The sequence below is a fragment of the Sebastes fasciatus genome, chromosome 16 (assembly GCF_043250625.1).
Source record: "Sebastes fasciatus isolate fSebFas1 chromosome 16, fSebFas1.pri, whole genome shotgun sequence".
Taxonomy (NCBI): Eukaryota; Metazoa; Chordata; class Actinopteri; order Perciformes; family Sebastidae; genus Sebastes; species Sebastes fasciatus.
In genome coordinates, this window is record NC_133810.1 from 13,395,787 (window position 1) to 13,423,607 (window position 27,821).

At 40.5% G+C, this 27,821-nt stretch overlaps 1 protein-coding gene across 3 annotated transcripts in view; it reads left to right on the top strand.

The window, feature by feature from the left end:
- Positions 1-894: 894 nt before the first annotated feature.
- fgf13b (fibroblast growth factor 13b) overlaps positions 895-27,821 on the top strand; it is a 260,311-nt gene continuing 233,384 nt past the window's right edge. The window contains exons 1-5 of one of the 3 annotated variants that reach the window (XM_074611952.1): positions 895-1,154; positions 15,320-15,430; positions 20,924-21,027; positions 22,183-22,381; positions 26,541-27,203. In XM_074611952.1, the coding sequence (XP_074468053.1) occupies positions 1,115-1,154; positions 15,320-15,430; positions 20,924-21,027; positions 22,183-22,381; positions 26,541-26,680 (594 nt within the window). In that variant the 5' untranslated portion in view covers positions 895-1,114 and the 3' untranslated portion in view covers positions 26,681-27,203. Of the gene's footprint in view, positions 1,155-13,199; positions 14,546-15,319; positions 15,431-20,923; positions 21,028-22,182; positions 22,382-26,540; positions 27,204-27,821 lie in introns of those variants that run through there. The other 2 variants (XR_012590438.1, XM_074611951.1) reach the window with 2 other exon arrangements.

The following is a 27,821-nucleotide window of genomic DNA, read 5'->3' on the forward strand; positions in this document are numbered from 1 at the left end:
TCTGTGTCCTCCGGTGCTCCTAATGGCCTCTGCAAGATTTCACAGACAGGAAGAAAACAACCAATCAGAGCCGAGCCACATCAGAGCCACAGCATTATTATTATTATTGATTATTATTATTATTATTATTATTATTATTAATAATAATAATAATAATAATAATGATAATTATTATAAATATATGGTATGTATATTATATATATGTATGTATATGTATATATATATATATATACATATACATACATATATATACTGTATATATATATAAATACATATATACATATATATATATATATTCATATATATATGTTTATATATAATATACATACCATATATTAATAATAATTAATAATAATAATTATTATTATTAATAATATATATATATGAATATATAAATATGTATATATATATATATACATATGCATATATATATGTATACATACATATATATATATATATTAATATATATATATATATAAATATACATATATATATACATATATATATATGTATATTTATATATTCACATATATATATATATATATATTATACATACCATATATTAATAACAATTAATAATTACTATTACTACTACTAATAATAATAATAATGACGTTGTGATATAATACCAATAACAACAATAACACCAACACTAACGATAATAAGGGGAAAAAAGAAAGAAAGAAAAAAAGTGTCTTAAGTTAATTGAAATGACCTTAAAAGGGGTTTAAAAGGGAGTCTGGTTATTAGAAAGTTGTACCTTTAATTCTTCAAATTTATTCCTATAGGATGATTGATTTTTTTTTTATTGCCTTGCCTGTGCACATATTTATGACATCTTTCTTTGTCTCTCAATGTGCACGTTTTGCGCGCGCACGTTTGGGAGCGCTCCGGCTGGTGGATGGATGGATGGAGACTCTGAGAGCGCACCAGGTCCTCAGATAGAGTCTGGCTGGCTGTGCAGGGAGAGGGACGGACAGAGTTTGGATGCTACCAGAGTGTGAGAGGAGAAAAGAAAATCTGATGAGGATGAAAAAGTAAAACCGAGATTCTTCATCATCTGTCACCTGAAGTTTGATTCAACAACAACCAGCAGCAGCGGTGGAGGAACTCAATGAGCGGAAAAACGAGAAGCAAAGAGGATGCCGCCAAAGGTGAGTTAATCCTTTATTGTGGGCACAAAAGAGGGGATATCTAGTGTTGTGATGATGCTGAGATCAACATCCTGATCACTTATTGTCTCCAAAATCCACAATACAGAAAAGATGAAGAAGATGGAATACAAATATCCTTAAATGTATTTTTTTTTTTCATTTAATTGTATATATATATATAAATGATGTTGATTTAAACACATTATAACATGTTTTCTCTGTACGGACTGTTTCTAGTGTATTGCTTTATTACAGAGAACAATAGGAGACCATAAACCTGTTTATTACATAGTGCACCATCCAATATACAGTATATGTTATAAAATCGCTGACATGGGCAAGAATTTACCCCAAGGGGGGTTTTCTGGGTCTCAGATGTAATTTCAGCAGCACACTCTCTCTCACTCACACACACACACACACACGCGCACACACGCACACACACACAAATCCCCCCTTCCCTCACTCTGCACAGCAATAAAATCCACGCGCGATTCACCGCAATGCAAACTGGGAAACTATCATTGCCATGGTGATAAAAAAGGGAGTTGCCCTGTGTAATCTATGTATGAGATTCCTTTTCATTCACAAAAAGACAGAGATTTTCTTCATAAGGTCTACATCAAACAGCCTAATCAATAATTTGGGTATTAATAATATTATTTCTTATTCTATAAAACAACACTGATAAGAATTTCCCAGTAAAATAACAGTAAAGAACTGGCAGCAGGGTTGCCTTTATGTTACTGTAAAATTAACATTATTATACTGTCGCTGAAATTTACAGCTTTGTGCTGTTAATGAAAAATACAGTTTTAACTGGTTTTTTTAAAATTAATTTCACAGTATTTTACAGTTAATTTACTGTTTAAAGATACATTATATGGCTGTTTTTCAACTTTCTTTTACATTATCTTACTGATTAGTTTTAATGCACTATTTAGGTTGTATTTTTTATATACATTTTAATAAACATTTGTTGCCTTGATGAATAGACTTAGCAGGTTACAGGCATAGGAATAGTCACACTAAATACAATTAAAGGCACTTGTTAGGAAAAAGGCTATAATAGACTTGTTGACACTTTTCCCAAAATGTCTGTCTATAGCTGGCTACAAGCACAGAATGAAAACTATAACATGTGAGTGAAGAACAGAGCTAATTCACTGATTTTCCAATCATGTACAATGTACAAGCCTCACATGTGCAGATCAGGTCCCAGAATTAAAAAAAATACTGCATGAAACTGTTACTGATGATCCTTTAGACAGCTGATCAGCAGTAAAGTGCTGTTTTTTAAGAATGCATTATAGTTCAGTTAAAAAACGGCCTATGAGTGTAACTTAACAGGTTTTCTTTTGTATCAACAGTAAAGCACTATTTTTAGCAATAAAAGGTTAATACTGTTGAAATCCTGCGGTAAATTAACAGCAATTGTTAACAATGAATATTTATGTTTCCCCCCATAAAATCTAAGACTGTATTGATGTTTCTTTACATTGTCTGCCTTTCCAATAATCTCAACCGGAGGTTATTCAGTAAACCATTTATTATGACTACAAGGAGGAGTTTAATTCAATGTGAATCTTCTGCCCTCACTATGTGAGCAGAGATGCACAGCTATGCTATGAGCTAAATACACTTTTTACAGGATGAAAATGTGAATCCAGTGAAATTTAAATTATGGGGATTGCAAATAACAAAACAATGAGATTCCATAAACGTGAGTTATAGACAATATAGGATGGCAAAAATGAACAAAGAAACTGGATTCACAAAAGTATAGATTAGTTGTCAAATGATCTACATTGTTCCTCATACCAGGAGGGAAAACTATCGCAGTGAATGATCAGCACAATTCCCCATAGTAATTCATCTTGTAAACCACATGGAGTCGACAAGAGTAAAAGTAAAAAGAGTGAAATGCATAGGTTGTGTCCGATATGCCATACTAACATGCTATTTAAAACAGCATGTGAGGATTTTTTTAGTATGTCTGAAACATTAGTATGAAACCAATAGTATGTAAATTTCAAAATATTTCCGGTGAAATATTACAGTATGCAATGCTGGACACTACGGCAGCATAAATATCCCACAATGCAATGCGGTAACGTTCATAACGGATGTTGACAGACAGCTCTGTAACATCAATAATGCTTCAATTCAACTTTAAGTATACGATTGCACTTTGCTCGGTGTAATATATATTTGAAATTAATTCAGATTCTCACAAACCGTTGTTTTGGTCACATGAGGTTGGGCTACTATGGTTACATGTCTCCAAGGAAGCTCTCGCGAAGTGACGACATAAAATTACTGCTCAGTTCATAAAACTCATACAGCAAAGAAGAGAACAGTGGGGGCCATGTTTGTAGTTCTGTTTCTGAAAAGCTGGGCAGAGTTTGGATGGTTTTACCCCGAGCAAAGAAGTACTTTTCCCTGACAGTACACACCCATGCGATCATGAAAATACCTCGGAAGATGCAAACCGCTACCGAATAACAGATAAAAAACAAACCAAAACATTTGTATTTCCGGTATCTAAAGCTGAAGTAGGCGAGATTGGAGCAAATATGATTTAAAAAAAGTTATTTTCAAAAAACGGTCGCTTTATCGTGACAGTAGTACATGAAACAGGTAACCTGAAAAAAATAATGTGCCTCTGTGTCCTCTGGTGTTCCTAACGGCATCTGTAAGATTTCACAGACTGGAGGAAAACAAGCAGTCAGAGCTGATCTGAGGTCCGCTGTCCAGCTGCCGTCTATGAGAGCTGGCTGTCAATCACTCGCAAACTACGACCAAATGGTCAAACTAGGCAGCGCTGATCAAATATGAATCAATATTATGTTACGTTAATGTCTATTTCTCACCTCAAATGTTTTCAGAATCATCTTGTAGTGCACGGTTTAGCTGTAAAATGAGAAAGTTTGTGACGCCGCCGCCATTGTAAAATCTGGTGAAGGAACGCTAAGTACCGGTCACATGACCGGAACACAGCCAATAGGAAAGCTCTCTCAATGAAATTACCTGTGATTGGTCAAAGTCTCCCGTCACTGGCTAGATTTTCTAAAGCCTGAAAACAGAGCTATGATGAGGTGCAGAAGTCTAGTTATCTCTCAGAACACTTGAATTACAATGTGCTGAAAGGTTATTATGGAATTTTTGCCCAATGATGCCAAAAATATACTGCCTACTGCCACTTTAAGGTTTGCGCTGAGAAGCCTGTGTGACCGAGTAACGGAGTGTAGCCTATTGAGGTCATATGTGGGGCGGTTAACTAGACGTACATTTGCCAAACAAACCCATCTTCATTTTCAAAGTCTTTTTTCTTGTAAAACAAAAACAAAACTGTTTGAAATCACCTCAGATAAAGCATCAATGTCACCTTTGAGTTGCTTGTCCAAGTAACTTTTCTAGTGTAGCTTCCTATTCGCCTTAATGCCTTTTCACACAGGGTACGATGCGAAAAAACAAAAAAACAGAATATTCGTTGACGATTATTCAAAGCATGTTTAGCCCTCTTTTGTCGGCTACTCAGCATCACAAGCTATACTTCCCCAGATGTTGTCTTTATGTTCATTGTCTTCATAATCTTTATTTTGACACTATTTTGCGAGTCCAAATGGATCAATCGATCAATATTCATATTGTTGTGCGACGGTATGAACAGAATTATGACATTGACGTCTGAGAAAATCTATACTTTGACCAACATTTTTTATTTTTGGATTTGAATACATTAGGAACACCACTGAGAAGCTACGGAATGATATAAAAACCTCCCAAAAAACAAAAATAATGGACTCACCCTTTAAAGGTTTTCGTAGAAGAAATTAAGAGACAAAGTCAGAGAGTAAAAAAAAAAAAAAAAACTATGACTGAGCAATAACTGAAGCAGCACATCATAACCCAGAGTCAAAAGACACCAGCAATATTTGCTCTAACCATCACAGAAGTACGTCTAGCCTGATGTACTTTTGGACTAAAATATCTCCAGCAATGACTCACTCCCCCTCGGGTGGACAGACGAGCAGCATTATATGTCACCTTGTGCTGTTCTTTATATAATAAAAGTGGCGTTACGGATTAAGTTTGGGAAGAACAAGAACTCATTAACATCTTGTTCTTAAAGAGATTAGGTTTATAAATGTGGATTAAAACTACTTGTGCCCTTCTGTGTGTGTGTGTGTTTCAGTGTGTGTCTGACTCACAAATAAGCAGCAGGAGAGGAGTCACCATAGAGACACTATTGTTAATTAACCCAGATTGTGACCCAGCAATACGGCCGCACAGGTCAACATTGCGCCGCAATTAAGGCCCGTCTGATAGATCGCTGAACCACATCTGACTTTATGATGTAATGATGTCAGCATGTAGACCAGTTATAATGCACTACGAGCTCTAACGAGCATGAAACTGTTGTATTGTAACAACTTTGGTGATCTCCTGACGTTTATAGCACCATCTTCAGGTCAAAGTTCCAATTGGTTTGGGTTACTTTTGTTTATGACCAAATACTTGTAAAACTAATGGCCTCAACTGTTTACAGCAGTGCTCAGTAAATGTCAGCACGTTGACACACTAAACTAAGACATTGAGCATGATCAACATTATACCTTCTAAACCTTCAACATGTTAAAACTGTACTTGCGAGCATGTAAGCATGCTGATCTTAGCATTTAGCTCAAAGCACTGATGTGGCTATAAAACAGCATCACAGAGCTGCTAGTGAGGCTGTAGACTTCAAGAGATTATGTGTTGTTTTTTTTACAATATAACATGATTGTCTCATAAGTATGACTTAGTTTGTTTCATATCGCAAATTTTACTTACTTTTTTTCTTACTTATTTACTTTTTTCCTTACTTACTTTCCCCCTTACATACTCATTTCCTTTTTTCATTACTTAACTTACTTTTTTTTCATTACTTAAAGTCAGGGTTGATGAAGTTATCCAGTATACACTATTTGTTATATTGGTTGAAATGGTCTTCACACCCCGACAGCAATCCATTACTTATGAGCTCTGAAAAAGGACCGCAAAAGAGCCGTAATCCTGTAAAAAACGTCTACCAATCACTGCCTCGTTGTCCGCTTGAAAGGAACCAATCAGATGCCTCCCTGCTTACTCTACCCTTGGCGTGCACCAGCCTGAACTCAAAGTGCGTCGCCGCCGCAAGTTTACTGAAGAATGGAAGAGAAAACTCAGCCCTGCAGTAGCACTGCCACGGTTACTTGTCATGTAGGGCGTTGCCTTGGAAGGAGCCTCGAGGGGAGTGGGGGTGGGGGGGGTTTAGGCGGAGGTCCTGAGGCGATGCTATTTTCAAATTATGCTAGCTTTCCAACATCGTCGACCATATCTTTAACTTACTTTTTTCCTTACTTCTTTACTGTTTTACTTCCTTCCTTATTTATTTTCCTTACTTCCTTTTTCCTTACTTTACTTCCTTTTTTCCTTACTTACTTACTTTTTTACTTTTTTTCCTTACTTACTTACATTTTTTTTTACTTAGTTACTTAATCACTTTTTTCCTTCTTTCCTTCCTTCCTTTTTACTTCCTTTTTTCCTTACTTCCAAACTTCCTTCCTTACTTACTTACTTACATATTGTTTTTGGTTACTTACTTACTTTCCTTTACTAGTTACTTACTTTTTTCCTTCCTTCCTTACTTTTTACTTACTTACTTTTTTCCATAATTACTTACTTACTAATTACAAAGAGAGCAACATGGCCCTATCTGGCTATGGCTCTATAATTTGGGAGTACAATGTGTGATGTCATGAAAAAGAAAAATTCCTTAAAATAGGTGTTAAGTGATGGCCGTGGCTCTTGTTGACAAACTAGTCCACATTTGTGCTGCCATATGCTACAGATGACGTCTGTCACGAACTGTGACTCCTGGTAGTTTGAGAGTTTCATTAATATGACAGTATTAGTGTATTGAGATATCAAGGGTTGCAGACTGTGTGGTGCACATGAGTAAAAGTAAGATAAACATGGCTCAGAAACACAAACAGATTTTATTCTGAGCATTACCCACTCACCCGTTTATACACACAAACACACACACACACACGTACACACTCACCATTCCCACAACCTCCTGTTTTCTGTTCTCTGATAATATGGCACCATCTAGTGGCTGATGATGTGAATCACTGGTGTTGAATGACAGCTGATACTCTCTGAAATCGAGATTTTATTGAACGGACTACAGTGATTGGATACTGGCTACCTGCCCAGGCTGGTGGCTTAGGGACCTTTGCCAGAGTGTATACCTGCTGGCATCTTTGTGGTTTGCTATTTCAGGCCAAGGCTTCAAAGCTATTTTTAGGAGACGTGATGTGTTTGTTCAAAGCTAGGATGGTATTACAGTTCAGTCGAGACAAATGGAGGAAAGAAATCTGACCACAGGCTCACAGTCACCCGGCCAATCCATTTAATGGAGTTATGTCCTCATCCCAGGAAGCCGCAGGATGATGATACAATTATCTGGGCATAAATAACAACAAGTTTCCCTGAAAATATTGTTTTTTGAAGCCACACAGAGATTTCAGAATGAGATGCACATTTATTTGAAAGATGATTTTCTCTTGATATTTCTTTTTCTATTAGCTTTACTTTCCAAGTTGCTGAGTGTGCATGTTCCAACGGCAACATCCTGCTTCACTGCTTCCAATGGCTTTTATAGGCTCCTGTACTGCAGGATGTGCAGCAGCAACACACACACTCTGCAATCTGTAATACCTTTTGTATCATCTCGGTAATATGGACGCTGCTGTAATTTAACAGGCTACTTCACAGGAAGCACTGTAACAGCACAACAATGTAATGGGTTGATAATTTAGAGTTATGGGTGGTCGCGCAGACACTGTGTGTAATCCTGGACTGGCAGCGTCGCTCCGAGTGTGGTTACTATATACAGTAATGTGCTATGATGGTGTGCATTGAGGATAGCCGCAGACCCACTGAGAGATATAGTGCTAAGCCATTAGGTGTGTGTGTGTCTCTGTGTATTTGTGTGCATGCTGTGTGAGTTGGTCTCTATTTCAATAATCCTTGGAATCAAGGACATTTTGCTGGTTCTTACTTTTTTTTTTTTTATGGAGGATCACACTGAATATTAAACCCCCCAAAACTGTGTGTTTTTTTTATAGTTGGACAATTGCTTCAAATGGAAACATGTATCGAGTGCTCCATTTCATGCAATGTGATGACATGACCTTGGGCTTAAATAGACATTTTATATAGACTAATCAATTAATCAACAACATGATCTACAGGTTAATGGATGGAAACAATGCTTAGTTGCAGTGCTAAACTGAGTTTTCAAGTCCTGTGACACCGACTGCAACAGAGTATACAGTTAAAAGGATCTTAATGTAGACAGAAAGACTAAAGAAAAGTTATCTGGCAAGGAGAAATACATATCTGTGTTTAGGTTTTGGGATAAACGGTATAGCATACCTGCAAGTTAAGTAGTACAGTAGTCTAATAGACACACACACACTCAGACAGACAGCTTCCTCGATAGATCCTTGGGTTTGGGAAGGGCCTGCTTGGCTGCCTCCCTCTCTTATTGTGCCAGATCAGCGGGGCCTTGCGATGAATCATTAATGACCGGTTCCAACTGCTTAATGGCCTCTAATGTTCTGTAATGATCTCCCGTCAACGCCATGTGCGGCCTTAATGGATCCAATGCCGTGGAGACTTCTCCGGCCTGAACTTCGGTAATTCCTCCTCTTTTGGTCGAGCAGCCCACAACAGGAAGTGCGAGAAGCCATGAGCACAAGGCTCCGGAGCTCCACGGGCGCAGCATGAGTTTCCCTCTCCGCCGATCGACCTCAGGTAGGACCGAGGGGAACGCTTGGAAATAACCAGATTTGACCCGGACTATAGTGGGCTAATCCTGCTACTAAATTCTTAAAGGAAGCTGTATGAGTATTAAGCTCAGCTAGGCACTCTGTGTGTAGGGAATATGCTGTCACAGGGGAGATGGGTAAACAATATAGTCAAGTCGAGGTCAACAGAAATCTCTAAAGAGACTTTTCTAAAATACTGCTTCGGTGCTTTTTGTTGATTGTTACATGTCAAGTTCGTCTTCGACCTTAACATGTTCTCAAAATATTACATTTTAGATTTTATAAAGTGAAATAAGTCAATAATGTTGGTATAAACTTCAGTAAAAGGTGTGTTTTTAACTCGGTTAAAACTTGAGGCGCTGTCTGTGGTGCTGAACAACGCCGGGCGGGCGCACCCTTCTGCTGATGTTCCACTCCGAACAAAACTCTTTTATTATATAGATGCAGTGGTGGAATGTAACACTTAGTACATTTACTCAAGTACTGTACTTAAGTACAATTTGGAGGTACTTTGAGTATTTCCATTATATGCTACTTAAAATATTGTACTTTTTACTCCACTACAGTACATTTATTTGACCGCTTTAGTTACTTTACAGATTTATATTTTGTATTAATAATCTGAATTAACTAATACATCATGTATATGTTATTGTAGATGTCCAACAGTTAAATATTTAAAATTTGCCACACCATAACCAGACAGACTGACATGGGTCATTCTGCATAATTTTACTTTTAAGTAGATTTTGATGCTAACTTTTGTACTTTTACTCAAGTAAGATTTTGAATGCAGGGCTTTTAGTTGTAACAGAGTATTACTACACTGTGGTATTACTACTTTTACTTCAGTAAAGGTTCTGACTTCTTCCACAACTGGATACATGATGCGCTCAAATACATACATTTATAATTTTTTATAAATGGATTTGTGATTTAGGCTCTGAGTATTATTCTGCTGTATGATTTGCAGCCTTGAGAATAAATTCAAAGCATTTCAGAAGTTGAGATCCTGGCCTTGTAGGCCTATCGGGGCAGATTTCCCTCCAACAACTCCAACTTTTAAAATATTACAGACCTTAACACAAGTCTCAGTTGGGAAATAAATCAGAGACCCTGAATCAAAAGTCTCAGATCTTTGCACTAATCCTTTTACTGTCAAAATCCATGTCGGCCTGCAGGGCGGGTTCTCTCATCGTCTGCTCTACCAAAATGAGATTAACCAAAAATATTTAGATTTTTACCTTAAAGAGGAACTACGCACATTTTCAAAATTCATACATGTCATTCCTATGGTCTAAGACTGTCCACATTTTATACCCTATGACATCACAAGTTTGAGTTTTAGCACTCTAGTTTTTGGATTTGGGAGAGAGTTGTTCATGTTTACCAATATTTTTGGACTGTCTTAGACCATAAGAACAACATGAATGGATTTTGAAACTGGCCGTAGTTGCCCTTTAACTCAAATATCCCCAAAAAATAATAGGGAAATACGTCAATTTCATAGTTCTTTAATGTTGTAAACAAGCATCACTGTTCACTGGTCGACCTTCTAAAGGCTTCAGCGCTTTGTTGTTCATCTTTACTATGAATGCTGCCGCGTGCTGCTGTGTTTGTGATTATACTCTAACTGGCATTCAGGGTTACACTGAGAATCACATAAACACATAAGGGCTCTCTCTCTCTCTCTGGATATTTGCTGTATGTATATACTGTACTTTTCTCTGTAAAGATTAACTCCCTCTGCTCCAACCTCTTTTTGTCGGATTATACAGCCTGTAGGGGGCGCTACGGAGCTCCAACCAAACCATATAGAGAGGCGCCCTTCCGGTTGACCAACACGGGACCTTATTTTGGAAAAAATACAAACTGTGAGAGACAAGTATTTTTTGATCCTGTTTGAATTGTGCCATGAATCACACAGACAGTATGATGTTTGTCAATTTAAAGATCATTTTGCAAATCAAGAAAGTCTCAGTTGGTTGTAAAAACTGTTATCAGACTGTGAAAATACATAATTAGAAAGACGACACACCCAAAAGTCGCGCAAGTGACGTCTCTCTCGCTGAAGCTATACGATGCCTGTGTGGTTTGTACTGGGATGTACTCACACCAGCAACGGGTCTGATCGTTCTTTCACTTCTCAGCTGATAAAAAGACCAGGAGTCGCTGGATGAAACACACCAGGAAACGTTCATTTGTGCGTGGAACATAGATAAGTTAGCTAGCTGGCTAGCGTTGGTGACGTATATTGTGTGAGACGAGAGATGTAGTTCACAGAGCGGCTTCACACAAAACTAAATGATACAACGACAAACCTACGACAAACCTACGACAAACCTACGGCAAACCTACGACAAGCCTTTGACAAACCTACGACAAGCCTACGACAAAACTACGACAAGCCTACGACAAGCCTACTACAAGCCTTTGACAAACCTACGACAAAACTACGACAAGCCTAAGACAAGCCTATGACAAGCCTACGACAAGCCTAGGACAAGCCTACGACAAACCTACGACAAGCCTACGACAAACCTACGACAAGCCTACGACAAGCCTAGGACAAGCCTACGACAAACCTAAGACAAGCATACGACAAGCCTAGGACAAGCCTACGACAAACCTAAGACAAGCATACGACAAGCCTACGACAAGCCTACGACAAACTGCGACTTTCTTAACTTGCAAAATTATCTTTTAAATTGACAAACATCATGTGATTCGTGGCGTGATTCAAACGGGATCAAAAAAATATTTGTCTCTCGCCGTTGACTACCGTACGCATTTTTTCCAAAATGGCGGTCCACCAGAAGGGGCGGGACTTCCCCTCTCTATAGAAGCTTTCAGGCTTTTAACCATAGAAAACAGATGCAACAGATCAAATGTATCTTTTAAATCTCTTATTTTCATTTGTGTAAATGCAACAACCTAGACTTTAATTCATTTATTCTGTAATTAGTCTCTCCATTTATTTAACTGGGATATATCTCTAATCGTGGATCTTCCCTCTGTGTTATTTGGCTGCTTATTTGTCTCCATCGATTCACTTATTGATTCACACGTCTTTTCTGTTACATTTCAATTTATCATTGCGCTGATTTAAGGCTAAAGGGTGAGAGTTGGTGGTGTTTGTACATTTAGTATACCTCTTGTTTGTATGGCTTTGCTTTTATAGGGGCACGTGGTGTTTAAAAGCATGAGGAGCTCATAAATGAAAGATGAAGATCTATAGCTCTCCCTATAGTCGTTGCATTACAGTGGTTGGACATGTTTGTGTTTTGATGTTTTAGATGACAGATTTGGTTAAGAAATCTGAGAAGTCGTCTCTGCAGTCTCTGCACAGCATGTGGGTTGAGCTGCCTAAACTATATTTATTTGTACATTTCCAAGGGTCTTACCTATAACCAGAAGACCATAGGTGCATCTCCACCTCCTCCAGTCAAGGACAAGCTAAAGGTTCCACCTCAGTGACCAGGTCGTGACCCCAGTTTCTTTCCACACGGTCCATCACTTTCTCCTCCACCCACCGGCTTATTCTCACAGCGGGGCTGCAGCTTACTGAGTTTTTTCCTCCTCTTCAGTCGTGTAATTTACTGCTCACCACATCCTCTCGCTCTCCAGCCATCGATTTTCACTACCTTTTCCACTGGGCGAACAGCACGCATCGGCTCTGTCTGCCTGCCTGCTGCTGCTCGGCGCCAGGTGCCACAGGTCGGTCGACCTGCACTCATGTGAGTCCGCCGGGGCTCTTTGTCCGCCGCTCGTCCTTCCTCCGGACCAGTTGGAGTCGCCATGCGCCATTGCAGCTGTATCTGACAGCTGTGCATCTGTTCTTCTGCTCCTCCTCATGCGGCCAGTCGACATGCATGAATCGCTGCCGTGTGTGTGTGTGTGCGCATCTGCTCTGGTGTGACATCCAACATCCGGACTGTCTCCGTTCTTGCACGCTGCAGCCTTTCAGCAGTGGTGAACCTCTGCACCAAACCAGATGAAAAAGCCCCTCCTTTATCCACTTTCTCTCTCTCTCTCTCTCACACACACACACACACACACACACACTCACCATTTCTCTGTCATTACTCCTCATATTGTACTTTATTTCTTCATGCCTCATCATATATCTGCTTTCTCCAGCCTTTTACTCTCTCTCTCGTTTCGCCAATCCATTTGTAGGTTATTCCTCTCTCTCACACACACACACTCCATATCTAATTTTCTCCCTTCCGCCCCCCTTTTCCATTATTCCTCCTCTCATTAATTCACCTGCCTGTCTCCTCTCTCCTCTCTCATCTCACTCCTCCTCCTCCTATATTACACCCCCCCTCTCCTCTCTCTCCATCTCTCTCCATCATCTCCCTGCCTATCACATATCAGTGTAACATGTAAATATCATGCCACGTGGGGTTCAGGGGCTACAGGTGCCATGTGAGGAAGAGCTGCTCTTCATCACACCCCCAACACCATCCGACCCCCTCACATAACACGTACACACATGCATCCCCCCCACACACACCCCCACCACCTCCTTCTCCTCCTCATCCTCCACCCCCTTTCCTCCTCGTTCTTCTTCCTCCTCTGGGCGGGCAGGGCTGCAGCAGTTTTATGAACGGCTCGGCTGCATGCATCATGTTCCCTTCCCCACTGAGCCTCACTAGTTTCATTGACAAACATCCCGTTTGCTGCTGCATTTCTGTCACGGACGGCGTCGAGGAGCGGGCAATCATCGCCGGGGATGCGGTGCAGAGCAGCAGATGAAGAAGAGGAGGAGGAGGAGGACGAGGAAGCAGCAGCTGCAGCAGTGAGAGCATCAACAACAACCTTCCCGGTGTCCTTATTCGCACCAGTTTTAAGAATCTGTTGATTCGCACACTTGGAACCTGGACTTGGAAGCGGGACTTGGATCATCCTCTTCATCCTCTTCTTCCTCCAGCTCCTCTCTCTCTCTCGGGACAGCCAGGAGGATCACCTGAGGGGAGGGGAGGTGGGGGATTACCAGACAGCTTGTGCCACTCATTGTGGAGGGACGTGTGAGGCGGTGTCGTTATAATAACGCGCACTCACTGGTTTACTGGATTTGTTTCACGACTCTTCCATGACGCGCCCCGGACGCACCGATGGAGCCTTCTGCTGGACGCTTTTTTTACAAACACGAGACTGCAGCGGCCAGTGTGTGATGCGAACTGAGCCGTGGGTGGTGTAGACCCCCCTCTCCCTTACACACCACACCACCGCCTTATCCGAGAACACCCCCCCTCCAGCATCCCTATCCCTCCCCACCGGGACGCGCAGCCTTGCGCACACTCCACTGGGGCAACATGTCCCGGGCAGCGGCTATCGCCAACTCGCTGATCCGCCAGAAGCGGCAGGCGAGGGAGCGGGAGAAGTCGAACCAATGCCGGCAAGGCACCGGCAGCCCGAGCAACAGCAAAGGCGCCAACGAGAAGCCGAGCAAGCTGAACGTGTTCTCACGGGTCAAACTGTTTGGATCGAGGAAGAAACGGAAGAGAAGGCGACCACCAGGTCTGAGAGTGGAGGGGAGACACCACCACCACCTCAAACCATCTTCACCTCCACCACCAGCAGCATCATCATCATCATCATCATCATCACCACCACCACCACCTCAAACCATCTTCACCACCACCAGCAGCAGCATCATCATCACCACCACCTCAAACAATCTTCACCATCACCACCAGCATCATCATCACCACCTCAAACCATCTTCACCATCACCAGCAGCATCATCACCACCACCACCAGCAGCATCATCACCACCACCACTACCACCAGCAGCATCAGCATCATCATCACCACCACCACCACCAGCAGCATCATCATCACCACCAACCACCAACCAACACCAATTTCCTCTCATCACTGAGGCTGGTTGTCCTTCATCACTTCATCATTGGCCACCCTTCCTCTGGCTCAGTGGCTCAGGAGTTAATCCTGTTGCATGACATCCACAAAACATGTGAATAACTTTGTGTTGTCCTGCAAGCAAAAGTGTCTGTGGATGGAGATGGAATCAGAGCTTGAGCTGCTGCTCCTTGTTATCATGTCACATCTGTCAGTTGTTCTCTGATTTGTATGTGCGCCACAGTGTGTGCAGGGGTCAAGGATCGACATTGGTGCCTCAAGGTCCAGTGTTTTTAAAAAAAATCTGAACAGCTTCTCCTCCTCCTCCTCTGATACTTCCGGCTTCTTGGTGATAGCTGGATGCGATACATGTGATCATACGACGGGGATAATGCAGATAATAATGTGTCTCCTGTCCTCTGCTCCACTCAGAGCCCCAGTTAAAGGGCATTGTGACCAGGCTTTCCAGTAGCCAGGGCTTCCAGCTGCAGATGCAGCCTGATGGCACCATTGATGGAACCAAGGATGAAGACAGCACCTATGGTGAGTCCAACTCAGGCCTTCAGAAAACTATATCATCCAAATGTTTCCATATCCACTGATCTTCTTGCCTTATATTAAGAAAAAAAACAACTTGTGCTGCAACTATCATTATTTTCGTTCAACTTTCTCGACTATTTGATTTAATGTTTTGGCTATAAAATGTCAGAAAATGGTGAATCATAATGACCCAGAGGTCAAGGTGACATCTTCAAAATGCTTGTTTTTATCCGACCAACTGTCCAAACTAAAAACTAAATTCAATTTACTATCATAAATGACAAAGAAAAGCATCAAATCATCACATTTGAAAAGCTGGAACCCACAAATATTTAATGTTTTTGCTTGGGAAACTGACTGAAACAACCAATCTATTATTATTCAGATTATTGCAGATTAATTTTCTGTCAGTCGACTTATGATTATGATAACTTTAGTTATCATTAGTGCTGCACGATTTTGAAAAAAATATCTAATTGCGATTATTTTGACTGATTATGCAATTGCGATATGATTTGCGATATTAGAGGGAATGATAACTTTCACATCATTATTCTCATTTTTCATTGAAAAACATTTAAATGATTATGGTGTGATTTTTGCGGCTATCTGTACCAAACAAAGATGTTTTCTTAAGTCTATAGTATATGATGTGTAGGTCAGGACATCTCTGCAGCACCACAACATTTAATTTAAAATGGTATTTTGACACACATTTCACCTTTAACAAATACTGCTTTTTGAAAATTGCAGAAGGCCACATTGTGACTTCCATTATATTTTGATTAATTGAGCAGCCCTAGTTACCATAAATGGTATATATATATAGTTTTAGAAATACAAGTTAAATGCTTTTCTGTCCTAGTATAGAGAAATAAACTGAAAATCAGAGACAGCACAGGTTGAACCATATCTTAATCCCTCAATTTGCTTTACGTATAAGGGCAGATAAAAGGAGATAAACCCATATTAGACTGAAACCACACTTTCTTTTGATATTCAACATTACTGCAAGGTACAATAGCAACATATCGAAGGTTCAATATCCAGCGAGGTCTGATTTAGTTTAATTCCCATGTACCCGCTTTGGTGTCATCATCCCAAACCAGTTTAAATCCAATTTAATGATACACTTCATTCTGTGGAAATCTGTCTGATGTGGGGAATTTAATCTCAGACATTCGCTCACCAACACGTCAAGTGTTCATTTAATTAGGAAACTGGTGGCAGTTTTTCCTCCAAATGTCAGATAGTATCATGGCAATCTATCTGTGTTAAATGTTTTAAAGAAATAAGATTAAATATCCACAGGATGCACATTGCAAAAGATACTAAAATGATCAAGTGAACACATTTTCTCTTCCTCACACACGCACACACACACGGGCTATACGACGCATGATTGATACGGCTAATTGGATTCTGCTGTTGTGGTTCAGACGGCAATCACTCTCCTCATCGTGCACAGTTGGCGTTGCCGGCGTCAGGCATTCATCTCCGCTATACTTCTCAGGCCACCGACTGTTGTGTGTGTACACAAGAAAGAGAAAGACGCGGCTACAAAGGCAGCATGTTCTTCAATTATATGATTATATACATCATGTAAACGTCCACCCACGTCAAATAAGACGAGCGTGACTGGCTTTCAATGGATAATCTATGTAATCTACGTCTCCATATAACCGCAGTCATTATAAAGAACATGGTCGGCTAAATGAGTGTAATTAAGCGAAGGCCTGGCTCATCATCATCAATGCCCGGAATAATTATGTCCCTGCTACAGAGCTTTTACTGTAGAAACATAGAAATAATAGTCTACTGAATGCACACCAGCGGATAAAACAACAAAAACAACAACAAATATGGTATATAAAATCAGGGTTGTGACAATTTTCACCTGTGTATATGATTAAATCTATAATAATTTTGTTACCAAATGCTTTATGTGTTCATCTGACATGCCTGGAAATACATTTAAATTAAATCAAACAATCTGTGCTTTAAAAGGGACAGTTTATAGGATTTAGTGGCATCTAGTGGTGTGGTTGCAGTTTGCAACCAACCGAGTACCCCTCTGCTCACTCTTGTCTTTCCAAGAGTTTGGTAACGTGAGCCATCCTAACCATAATAACACTACTTTAGGGAGCAATGGAAGTCAGACGGCAGCTGGCGATGCCAAGGTATTACACTCTGCGGCTCACGTTACCGCAGAGCCAGTGTTTGGTTTGTCCGTTCTGGGCTACTGTAGAAACATGACAGAGCAACATGGTGGACACCGTGAAGAGGACCCGCTTCCTATGTAGATATGAAGGGCTCATTCTAAGCTAACTAAAACACAACGATTCTTAGTTTCAGGTGATTATACACTAATGAAAACATAGGCATGAATATTATGTTCCATTTCTGCTAATATATCCCCTGAAATGTTACACACTGTTCCTTTAATTTCATATTCACTGTAATGTATTAAGAGTGTGGAACCCAATCAGCTTAACACGGTTCAACCCTTGTGCCTCACTAGGGACATGTTTGGCTTCTTATCATTTTAGCTGTGTTAATGTGCATGTGGAATACATTTTGGCAAGGGTGTGTCGAATTTTGGAGCTGGAGCTTCAGCTCCTATAATAAGGCTATAATAAACCATGTAGCCAAAATACTGACACTCAGACCCTTAAGGACAAAAGTGTCCCCATTGAAACCCAGTAAAATCACATTGTTTTGATTCATTGGCTATTACAGCATAAATCGTACATTGTCGGGCTTTAAATCTAGAGCCCTGGCTTCAAAATTGTAGTTTTTACTATTTTCCACCAGATAGGTGAAACCTGTGAGGTTATTTTCCTGGTTTCCACTCGGGTTGCTGCGACTGTTTTATGTGTTTGATGAAATGCATCAAAATCAATGTTGTTGCTAATCATTGACATATCCCAGACTGCGAGAAAATAAACAGTTCTCCTAGCATTTAGTATACGGAAAATAATTACATGTTTTGTGTTTTTTTTCTTCTTCAGCAGTGGCATTACGTAAACAAACATTTAAAGGGTTAAAATTATGAAAATGAATGAATATTTGGTAGTTACAGTGATGGAATGTAACTAAGTACATTTACTCCAGTACTGTACTTAAGTACAATTTGAGGTACTTGTACTTTACTTGAGTATTTCCATTTTACTTTATATATTTCTACTCCACCATATCACAGGGTGAAATACTTTTTACTGCTTTAATATTTGTCTGACACAGTTACTTTTAACATAAAAAACATATGATACGGTACTTTACTACTAATCTACATAGTAGTATACAAAGTATCTAAAATTGGCTCCACATCGATGAACATCGTATTGTGGTTTTAGCTGACGTGTGTCGCCTCACTGTTTTGAGCGATGCTCGTTCAGATATATTTAGAGCGAGCAAGCGCGAACCCGACGCTGACTTTCGTTGACTTAACGGCCACAGGTGTCGCTGTTAACAAGCATTTCTGAAAGTTACAAATAGTCCCTTTAAATACGTCTATAACATTTTGAATGCAGGACATTTACTTGTAACAGAGTATCTTTAGACTGTTGTATTTCTACTTTAATTAAGTAAAAGATCTGAGGACTTACACCACTAGGTAGTTATGATCAGGACTGAAGTTGGTTAAATGATTTAACTCTGTGAAAGTGGAAAACAATATTAAAATATGATATTTTTATTGCCGTTTTAGGAAGGGGACATTCTGTCCTCTAAGGTAACAAGTGGGATTTTTTAATTTTTTTTTTAATCTGCCACTGCACAAAAAATAAAAAAAATTCCACCTGTACACAGAATTTTTAAAAAAAAAATGCTCCCATAAAAACAACAGTTGGCATTATGTAAACAAACTGGCATTTAAAGGATTAAAATTATGAAAATGAATGAAAATGTGGTAGTAATGATGGCATAATGGATAATTATGATTGGTCAAAAGATTTAACTCAGTGAAAGTGGAAAATAATAATGTATAATTTTATGGCAGGTTTTTGACCTGGACATTTGTGTCCTCTAACGCCGAATTCACACCAGGCAGCGGTGAAGTGCGGCTCTCCACAATAATTAAATTTTTCTGCAGCCGGGAGGCGTGTTAATGTGTTTCAGGCACGAAAAAATTCTTTGTAACGTAGGTGAACATGTAACAGGAGTCACAGGATCTGTTTACTGATTGGCTAACTTTTAATTGGGCTGCACTTTGCCGCAGAATCAAACGGCCGCAGCTCGCTGAGCTCAGGAGCGGCCGCCGCAGCTTTCCATAGACGTTGCATGGCAGCTCGCCGCAGGCTGCACTTCGCCGCTTAGATTAGATGAGTGATCAATTAGTTGAATAATTGATTGATATAAAATGATTCAATTACAGTTTTGATCATTGCTTGCTCTGATTTCAGCTTCTTAAATAATTAATATGATTGTAAATGTATTATCTTTGCATACTGCTCAAACAAAACAAGCCATTTTAAGACGTCACCTTTGGGTCATTTTTCACTAACTTCTGATATTTCATAGACTGAATGATTAATTGGTTGATAGAAAACACAGTTGACACATGCTAATGTAAATAATAGGGCTGTCATTTGATTAAAGTATTGAATCGCTATTAATCGCATGGTTGTCCATAGATAATCGTGATTAATCACAGATTTATCGCACATTTTTTATCTGTTCAAAATGTACCTTAAAGGGTAGTATTTAGTACTCTTATCAACATGATTGTGGACAAATATGCTTGCTTTATGAAAATGTTTGTATATATGTATTATTGGAAATCAATTAACACAAAACAATGACAAATATTGTCCAGAAACCCTCACAGGTACTGCATTTAGCATAAAAAATATGCTCAAATCACAACATGACAAACTGCAGCCCAACAGGCAACAACAGCTGTCAGTGTGTCAGTGTGCTGACTTGACTATGACTTGCCCCAAACTGCATGTGATTATCATAAAGTGGGCATGTCTGTAAAGGGGAGACTCGTGGGTACCCATAGAACCCATTTTCATTCACATATCTTGAGGTCAGAGGTCAAGGGACCCCTTTGAAAATGGCCATGACAGTTTCTATACTCGCTTTCTTACTAGCTCTAAAACTGAGCCCACTACAACCTAAAAATCACAAGGAATATATTCATTTATAATGGTGGAAATATCTGTAAACTCTGTGGCTTTACTCATGAAACTTGCACTTGTCCTTGCACTGCTAAATGTTTTCCAGACCCTGCTTTGCTTCGCTGCGTGCCTTTTACTAATTCTAACTCTTTTCATCCCACGCTTTAATGCCAGACACTCAATCGTTAGTGCAATTCAGTGGCCTTAGCGCCTCACTGACCTTGTAAAATAGCTTTCTCTGTGTCAAAATAGAGGTGTCATCACACCAGATGCTACATTGATATTGATGAGGATTTCTCTCTCTGTTTTTCCTCTGTGTTCACTGTGTGTTTGTTTGCTGTTTGTGTGTGTGTGCTTGTGTGTGCATACGTAGCTGTGTTCAACCTGATCCCGGTGGGGCTTCGTGTGGTGGCCATCCAGGGCGTCCAGACCAAACTCTATCTGGCAATGAACAACGAAGGCTTTCTCTACACCTCTGTAGGTCACCACACTCTCCCAGACACACACCACCACCATCATCATCATCATTACAGACCATTAGGGACGGAGATGTCTTCTTTGGGTCGGGTTGAGTAATGAAGCAGCAGCTCTCAGTGTGACCAGTCTCATTATCACCCTATCATCACATCAATACTTTAACTACAGTGTTGCCTTGTGCATCAGCTGCCACTGGGTGTTATAATCCCTCCTTTATCCATCTACTGATATTGTGGCTTCACAGGATTGATTACAGATCATCCTTTTGTTTATCTCCCTTCAGTCATCCTTTGAGAGGAACTTTTTCTCCATTTGTTTTTTATTTTTTTATTCCTGTCCCAGCTAGATTTTACACATGCATCCCCACTGTGAATATATATTTCTCAGCCCAGTCAGAAGGCGGTGCACTAAGTGCCTCACTTTAGCGTGACGGTGGGTGGCGTAGATGCAATAACAACAACAAAAATAACACGCACTTCCAACGATCCAAAGCCTGCGAGACTAAAAGACGAAACTAACAAAAGAGGAAATAGAAAAACGGCCTTGAAGTAATAACAGCTGCCACCACCACAATATCTGGCCCATCATGTCCAGCCCGGGATGCTTTGTGTCAGTCATAACACTCGTATCACTCGTTCCATCTTCTCACAAACACACTTATAGACACATACACACATATGTCCGTCTGTTGGTGCTGAATCTCTTTGAAGATCATACAAAACTTGATTAAAATTCATTAACGGACGACAGAGAGAAAGAGCATCCTTTCCGTATCTTTCCGTTTCCCCCGGCAACCTGGGACCCATCTCTCTCTCTCTCAGCGGGCTGGTTGGTATTCAAGGGAGTAGCCGGTTGCTATGGCGATGCAGGAATAAGGAAATGCTAATTCAGCTGTCCTAAGTTGGTGCAGTTTGTTCTCGGAGACTACCTACCTACCGCCCGGCCGAGATAATGATTCAAACAGCGGCCCCGGCTGATGGATGAACGCACTGATGGCAATATGGAGGGATGATTGAAGACTTTTTAATGGAGTTGCCATTACTAACTTCTGTGACTCAGCTCCTGCTCTGCGGCTAACGCCCCCACCTCTTCATCACCTTCCTGTCTCCTTTCCTTTATGATTACTTATAATATCTGTCGCACTTTCCCCCTCAGGAACATTTTACCCCGGAGTGTAAGTTCAAGGAGTCGGTGTTTGAGAACTACTACGTCACCTACTCCTCCATGCTGTACCGGCAGCAGGCCTCGGGTCGGGCCTGGTACCTCGGACTCAACAAGGAGGGCGGGATCATGAAGGGGAACCACGTCAAGAAGAACAAGGCCGCAGCACACTTCATACCGAAACCGCTCAAAGGTAACTATAGTAGGAGAGTCAACCGCACTAAACTACTCAGTAGCACAACATCTCACAGGCAGCAACAGACATTCATTTCGAAACCCAAACACCTTTAAAAGCAACAGAAAACTTGTTTTTGTTGCTTTAACTTATCATTATGAAGTAAATGTTGATCGCACATTGCAATTTCTATAGAATAATGACACCATCTGTCTGCCACCGGGTACGATCTCCTGGGAAAATTCAAGGCTTGATTTACAGCACAAGGGAAGTGCGTCAACCATTGTGTAACCAAAACAGGATAACGATTTTGTTTTCCCCCGTAGCTATCCCCCAATTACCAAAGAGTATCAGTGTAAGTTCTTTGTAGTTACTATCCCCAGCAGTGGAAATGGCTTTCCACTCTCTCTTCAACTCTTTGAAGATAGTTTGACACTAGAAAGCTGTTTTCACTTTCATCTGCCAAAGAGGGAAAGTTTCTCTGCGCTCACCTTAGATCTCAATTTAAGACGTGAACATACAAGCAGGATTTTGTGACACCACAACTTGTTTGGAAGCCAATCGTGGTCCAATATTAAACTTACAGACGTGTGATGGAAACTTGAAGCTTCCAGGATTCATCTTGTGTTAAACTTTTAAAAGATAACTTTGGTATTTTTCTACCTGGACCCTATTTCACCATGTTTTTGTGTCTAAGTGACTAACAGGGACAACACTTTTTGAAATTGGTCCAGTATTGAGGGAGAACGCTGCAGACGCCAGCTGTTAAACAAGCTGTAATGTAATCATTTGGGGCAATTTGGCAAAATCAGTTTACGTCCACTAAAAGTGCTTGTTTTTGCCACTGACAAGCTCAGATTGTTATTATAGGAGTCTGATTATATTATGGAAAGGACCCTACAGAGAAATAAAACCTTTTTCTCATGTTTTTGCTTGATCCGGTTTGTTATTGTGTGTCTCGCTCGGAAACGTCTCGCTCTGAAATGTCGCGTCGTCTCCACATTGTCGACATCATCTAAATATTCAGCCATGACATGAAAATATTTGAGATAACACTAAGCTATTGTACGCTTTCTGTAGTCCAACACAACAAACTCTGACAACACCAGTGTCCCGTGGCGCTCCTCTCTCACTCACATTTCCACCGTTGTCTTCCGGCAACAATTCACATGACACAATAACAAACAGAAAGCGAAAGGTAAGAAAAAGGATTTATTCCTCTGTAGGGTTCTTTCCATAATGTTGTCAGACTCTTATAATAACAATCAGAGCCTGTCAGTGGCAAAAACGAGCGTTTTTAGTGGACGTAAAATGACAGTACCAGGTTGCCCCAACTGATTACATTACAGCCCGTTTAGCGGCTGCTGTCTGCAGCGTTCTCCATCAATACTGGACCAATTTCAAAAAGTGTTGGCCCCATTAGTCACTTAGACACAAAAACATGGGAAAATAGGGTTCCAGGTTGAAAAATACCAAAGTTATCCTTTAAAATTAAACATATTTGCAGAGGACTATTCATTGATTCTGGATTTTTCAGTGAGGGAGAACGCGTAGATGTCATTTTTTTTAAATTTGTAAGTACAGTAGTTTATTGATCAGACAAATTATCATTCAAAGAAACAACATTTTATGTGCAACCAGTAATCCCAGTAACCAGAGATAAAAAAAACAACATCCTTAGGTATTATTTACTGAAGGAGTACTCCACTGATTTACCATTGCACTCCTATAATACTGTCAGACTCACAATAGACAATGCTAAATATCAAAATCGACGCAGCAAAACCAGAGATATCGTCTTTTTTTAATTCTACACATTCTTCTTCCTCGTCAAACCCTGGCACCTACGTTACCCACAATACAACTTGACCGCCAACAGTTCAGTAGGAGATTCGGGTGTGTTATGCTAATAGCAGCGAACGTAGCCTTGAGCCCCTTTATACAACAAAATATGTGCCATCACATTTTTCCAACTGAGCCCGGCCTGTTCAAAACTAGTGAGAAAACCAAGGACAAAACCACAAATATCTAACGTCAAATAACCGAAACTGAAAACAGAAAATAGTGTGTTCATGTTGGATCCCATCATTCATAGCAGGAAGCTGATTGAGAACATCGGGGTTTTTCAGCCCTTTAAAACATATCTGGAGGGGCTCTTTAAATATTCATGATTAAAGAAGCAACAATCAACGTTAATGATGGGGGGAAAAACATCCTTAATTATTGTGTATCAAAGTTAACATTGAAAAGCTAATCTGCTTCATCAGGACTCTGCAGGTGTGCTTTGATTGACGGCGGCGTCTACGTGGCAACAGTAGGAGCCATTAATTACGTTTGTTTATATTTGTAGCCTGCATCAAGTTTACCACGGGTGGCAGTGTAGATTAGAGTGGCAGGTGAAATCTACATGGAGCACAGGTGCAACAGATCGTCTGATCATGCACGGGTGACGGGGAGATCGCATGTTATTTACCACTTGCACGCTGGTATGCCACACCAGAGAGCCAAGCCAGCCTTCACACCACCTCACAAGTTTTGATGGCAATATAAAACTAATTTTGCTGTAAACTGAAGTCCTGATTAAACAGGAACCTTAGTAAATACTGCCTTGACATCTACTCATTGAGGCACGTCACAAACAGGGTTGTCTCTTATGTGAAGATAACAAGATCCTTCTGTATTTCGGGATCAACATACTGTAAACACAAACACATGTTCACAATAGATGTAGATATGCAGGTGCATTATTCATGACTTTCAGAGCGTATTACTCAAAACTCAAACTATCAGCTGAAAATAATCTATCTTGGTGTACTAATTTATAGCCCACTTACACTCAGTTTCCTGAACTCATCTTTTATCATTTTATAGAAAAAGATTTTATGCAATTTTTTCCAAGGACGACCTGACTTTTACAGACAGAGATGAAAGCACATCCTAAAGAGTCACCACATTGTTTTTTTTGCAACCAAAAGCGACACGAGAGGGTGGAGCTAAGTACAACCGAACGCTGAATAAGACATTTTCAGGTGACTAAAATGTTACAATTAACTTTCATGGACAGAAAACACACTGTGAAAGGGTTAAAGTTGTGAGACGAAAACACAGACAACTCCCGGACAACACTGTGGTAGTGACCTGTCAATCACAAGGTAGCCACGCCCTAAAGCATCCCCTGCTTTATGGTCTATTTGACTCTAAAATGGGACCATAATTTACTAAATGAACATCATGCTGTATTGAAGAAGACTTGAAACTAGCAATTGAGACCATAAACTCATGTTTACAATGTTTACTGAGGTAATAAATCCAGTGAGCAGTAGGGTCATTTCTAGGGTCATAGATTTCTATAGAATCAGACTTCTTTTTTGCAACCAGAGGAGTCGCCCCCTGCTGGCTGTTAGAAAGAATGCAAGTTTAAGGCACCTCCGCATTGGCTTCGCTTTTCAGAAGCGGAGGCGTAAATGCAAGAAAGTGCACATTCACACTGTAATTTCTTTTGGGAAATACAGCAAATGACAAAAAGAGCAAAAAACAGAAATAGAGAGAAAAATAAAGATTGATTAATCAATAGTTTTATATTAACTACAGATCACATGACTACTCTCACTAAAATGAAAGGCAACTGTTTTCAGTGAAAAGGCTCTAAAAAACCCCGCTGTACGCGACCCGCCCAGCACCAAACAGCAGACAGACAAAGAAGGCGACTCGCTGGTGAACATAGTGGAGCATTTCGCACAAACACGACTCCAAATGAATGCAAATGTTGCTCCGCATACCTGCAGGGTGTGTAAATAGGCTAACACGCCTGCAATTTAAAAGGTGATTTACGTCAATAATGCATTATAGTTTGTTTTCGCTGTCTCATGATAAGTTCAAATAATTGTTGTAATTTATTGTTTAAGACTAGAGATCATCATTACTTATGGTTTTCTGGATCATTACATTACATTCCCCCTTTGGTGGTTTAGTCCGAACTTGTTCTAAAACCAGAATTAATTAGACTTTTGATAAAGCAAAACCTCTCCGTTATCTACGTGCGGGGGATCTGAATGTACCTGCCAGAACGAGGCGTGCATACCAAACATGAGTGATTCAGATAGAGCAACGACTTAACTAATCATTTAATTAATGATTCTTGTCTTCTGTGTGTGTGTGTTTGTGTGTGTGTGTGCAGTGGCCATGTATAGGGAGCCCTCTCTCCACGACCTGACAGAACTCTCCCGGTCAGGCAGCGGCACACCGACAAAGAGTCGCAGCGCTTCGGCCCTACTCAACGGCGGAGGGAAGTCGCCCAGCAACAATGACTTATCCTAGCCCCCCCACCCCTCACACACCTCAAACACACACACACGCACACACACCCACACACAGACACACACACAGACACACAGACACACAGACACACATACACTCGCACACAGATCTCAGGCCGACATGCCCACACATCAGGCTGTCGAGGGGTAGGAGGAGGAGGAGGAGGAGAAAACGAAGGAGGACAGGATTGTGTTCTTCCACTTAACGGAGCCCACTGTGACTGACTGTGATGTAAATAAAATCAAGGACAATCAATCCGTCTGGCTCTGCTGCTCTGGTCTGCAGAGGGACGGGACCTGTGAATCTCTTCCCTCGACTACTCTTCCTACTGTATATCCTAACCAGACAGAACAGAACAAGGTGAGGGAGAAGGAGTAAAGAAAAAATAGGGATGGATAAGAGAGAGTCAGTCAGTCACATATAGTCAGATAAACAGACTGTTACTGAGAACCAAAGAGTCCAAGTATTAACTAAAGTTACTGCGGCGAAAGCGGCGAGAAAGGTCAGAGTGACAAAGGAAGGAAGGGAGTCTTTATCTATTCTACCATATGCTATGTTTACACAGAGCTCACGGGGTTAAGTCATATTTTTAAAAATGTATTCCTTGTACACTTATGAGGACTGATCTTTTGTTTTGCATGCAGGTGCGCCTGTGTGTGCGTGTGTGTGTGTTTGTGTGAGTGTGTGTGGGCAAGAGAGAGCGAGTGGGTGCGCATGCATGTGTCCGGGGGGAGGGCTTGTGGGGGGGGATTTTACCTTTTTAAGATCTGTTGTATATCAGACAAACCTCCTGAGGGCTTTAGCAGGTTAAAATAAGGTTTACTGTATATGCTTCCATGCTTACTTCTTACAAGCAATGCCGTTGTTTATCTTTCCGTTTTGTCGTCGTTGTCCCTTGCTGTTTGTTTGTTTGTTGTTGCATGGAAGCTTGTGGACCTCTGCTCAGTAGCAGCATGCCGTTTTTAATTTTTGGTTTTTCCTGGTCTTGCGTGTTCCCGACCTAAAGAGAACACTAGTGAGCCAACAGTGTTGTACCAGAACACTAGTGAACCAATGGGAGGGTGTTGGTTGGAACACTACTGGACCAATAGTATTGCACCAGAATATGAATGGACCAATGGTGTTGGACCAGAGCCCAAAA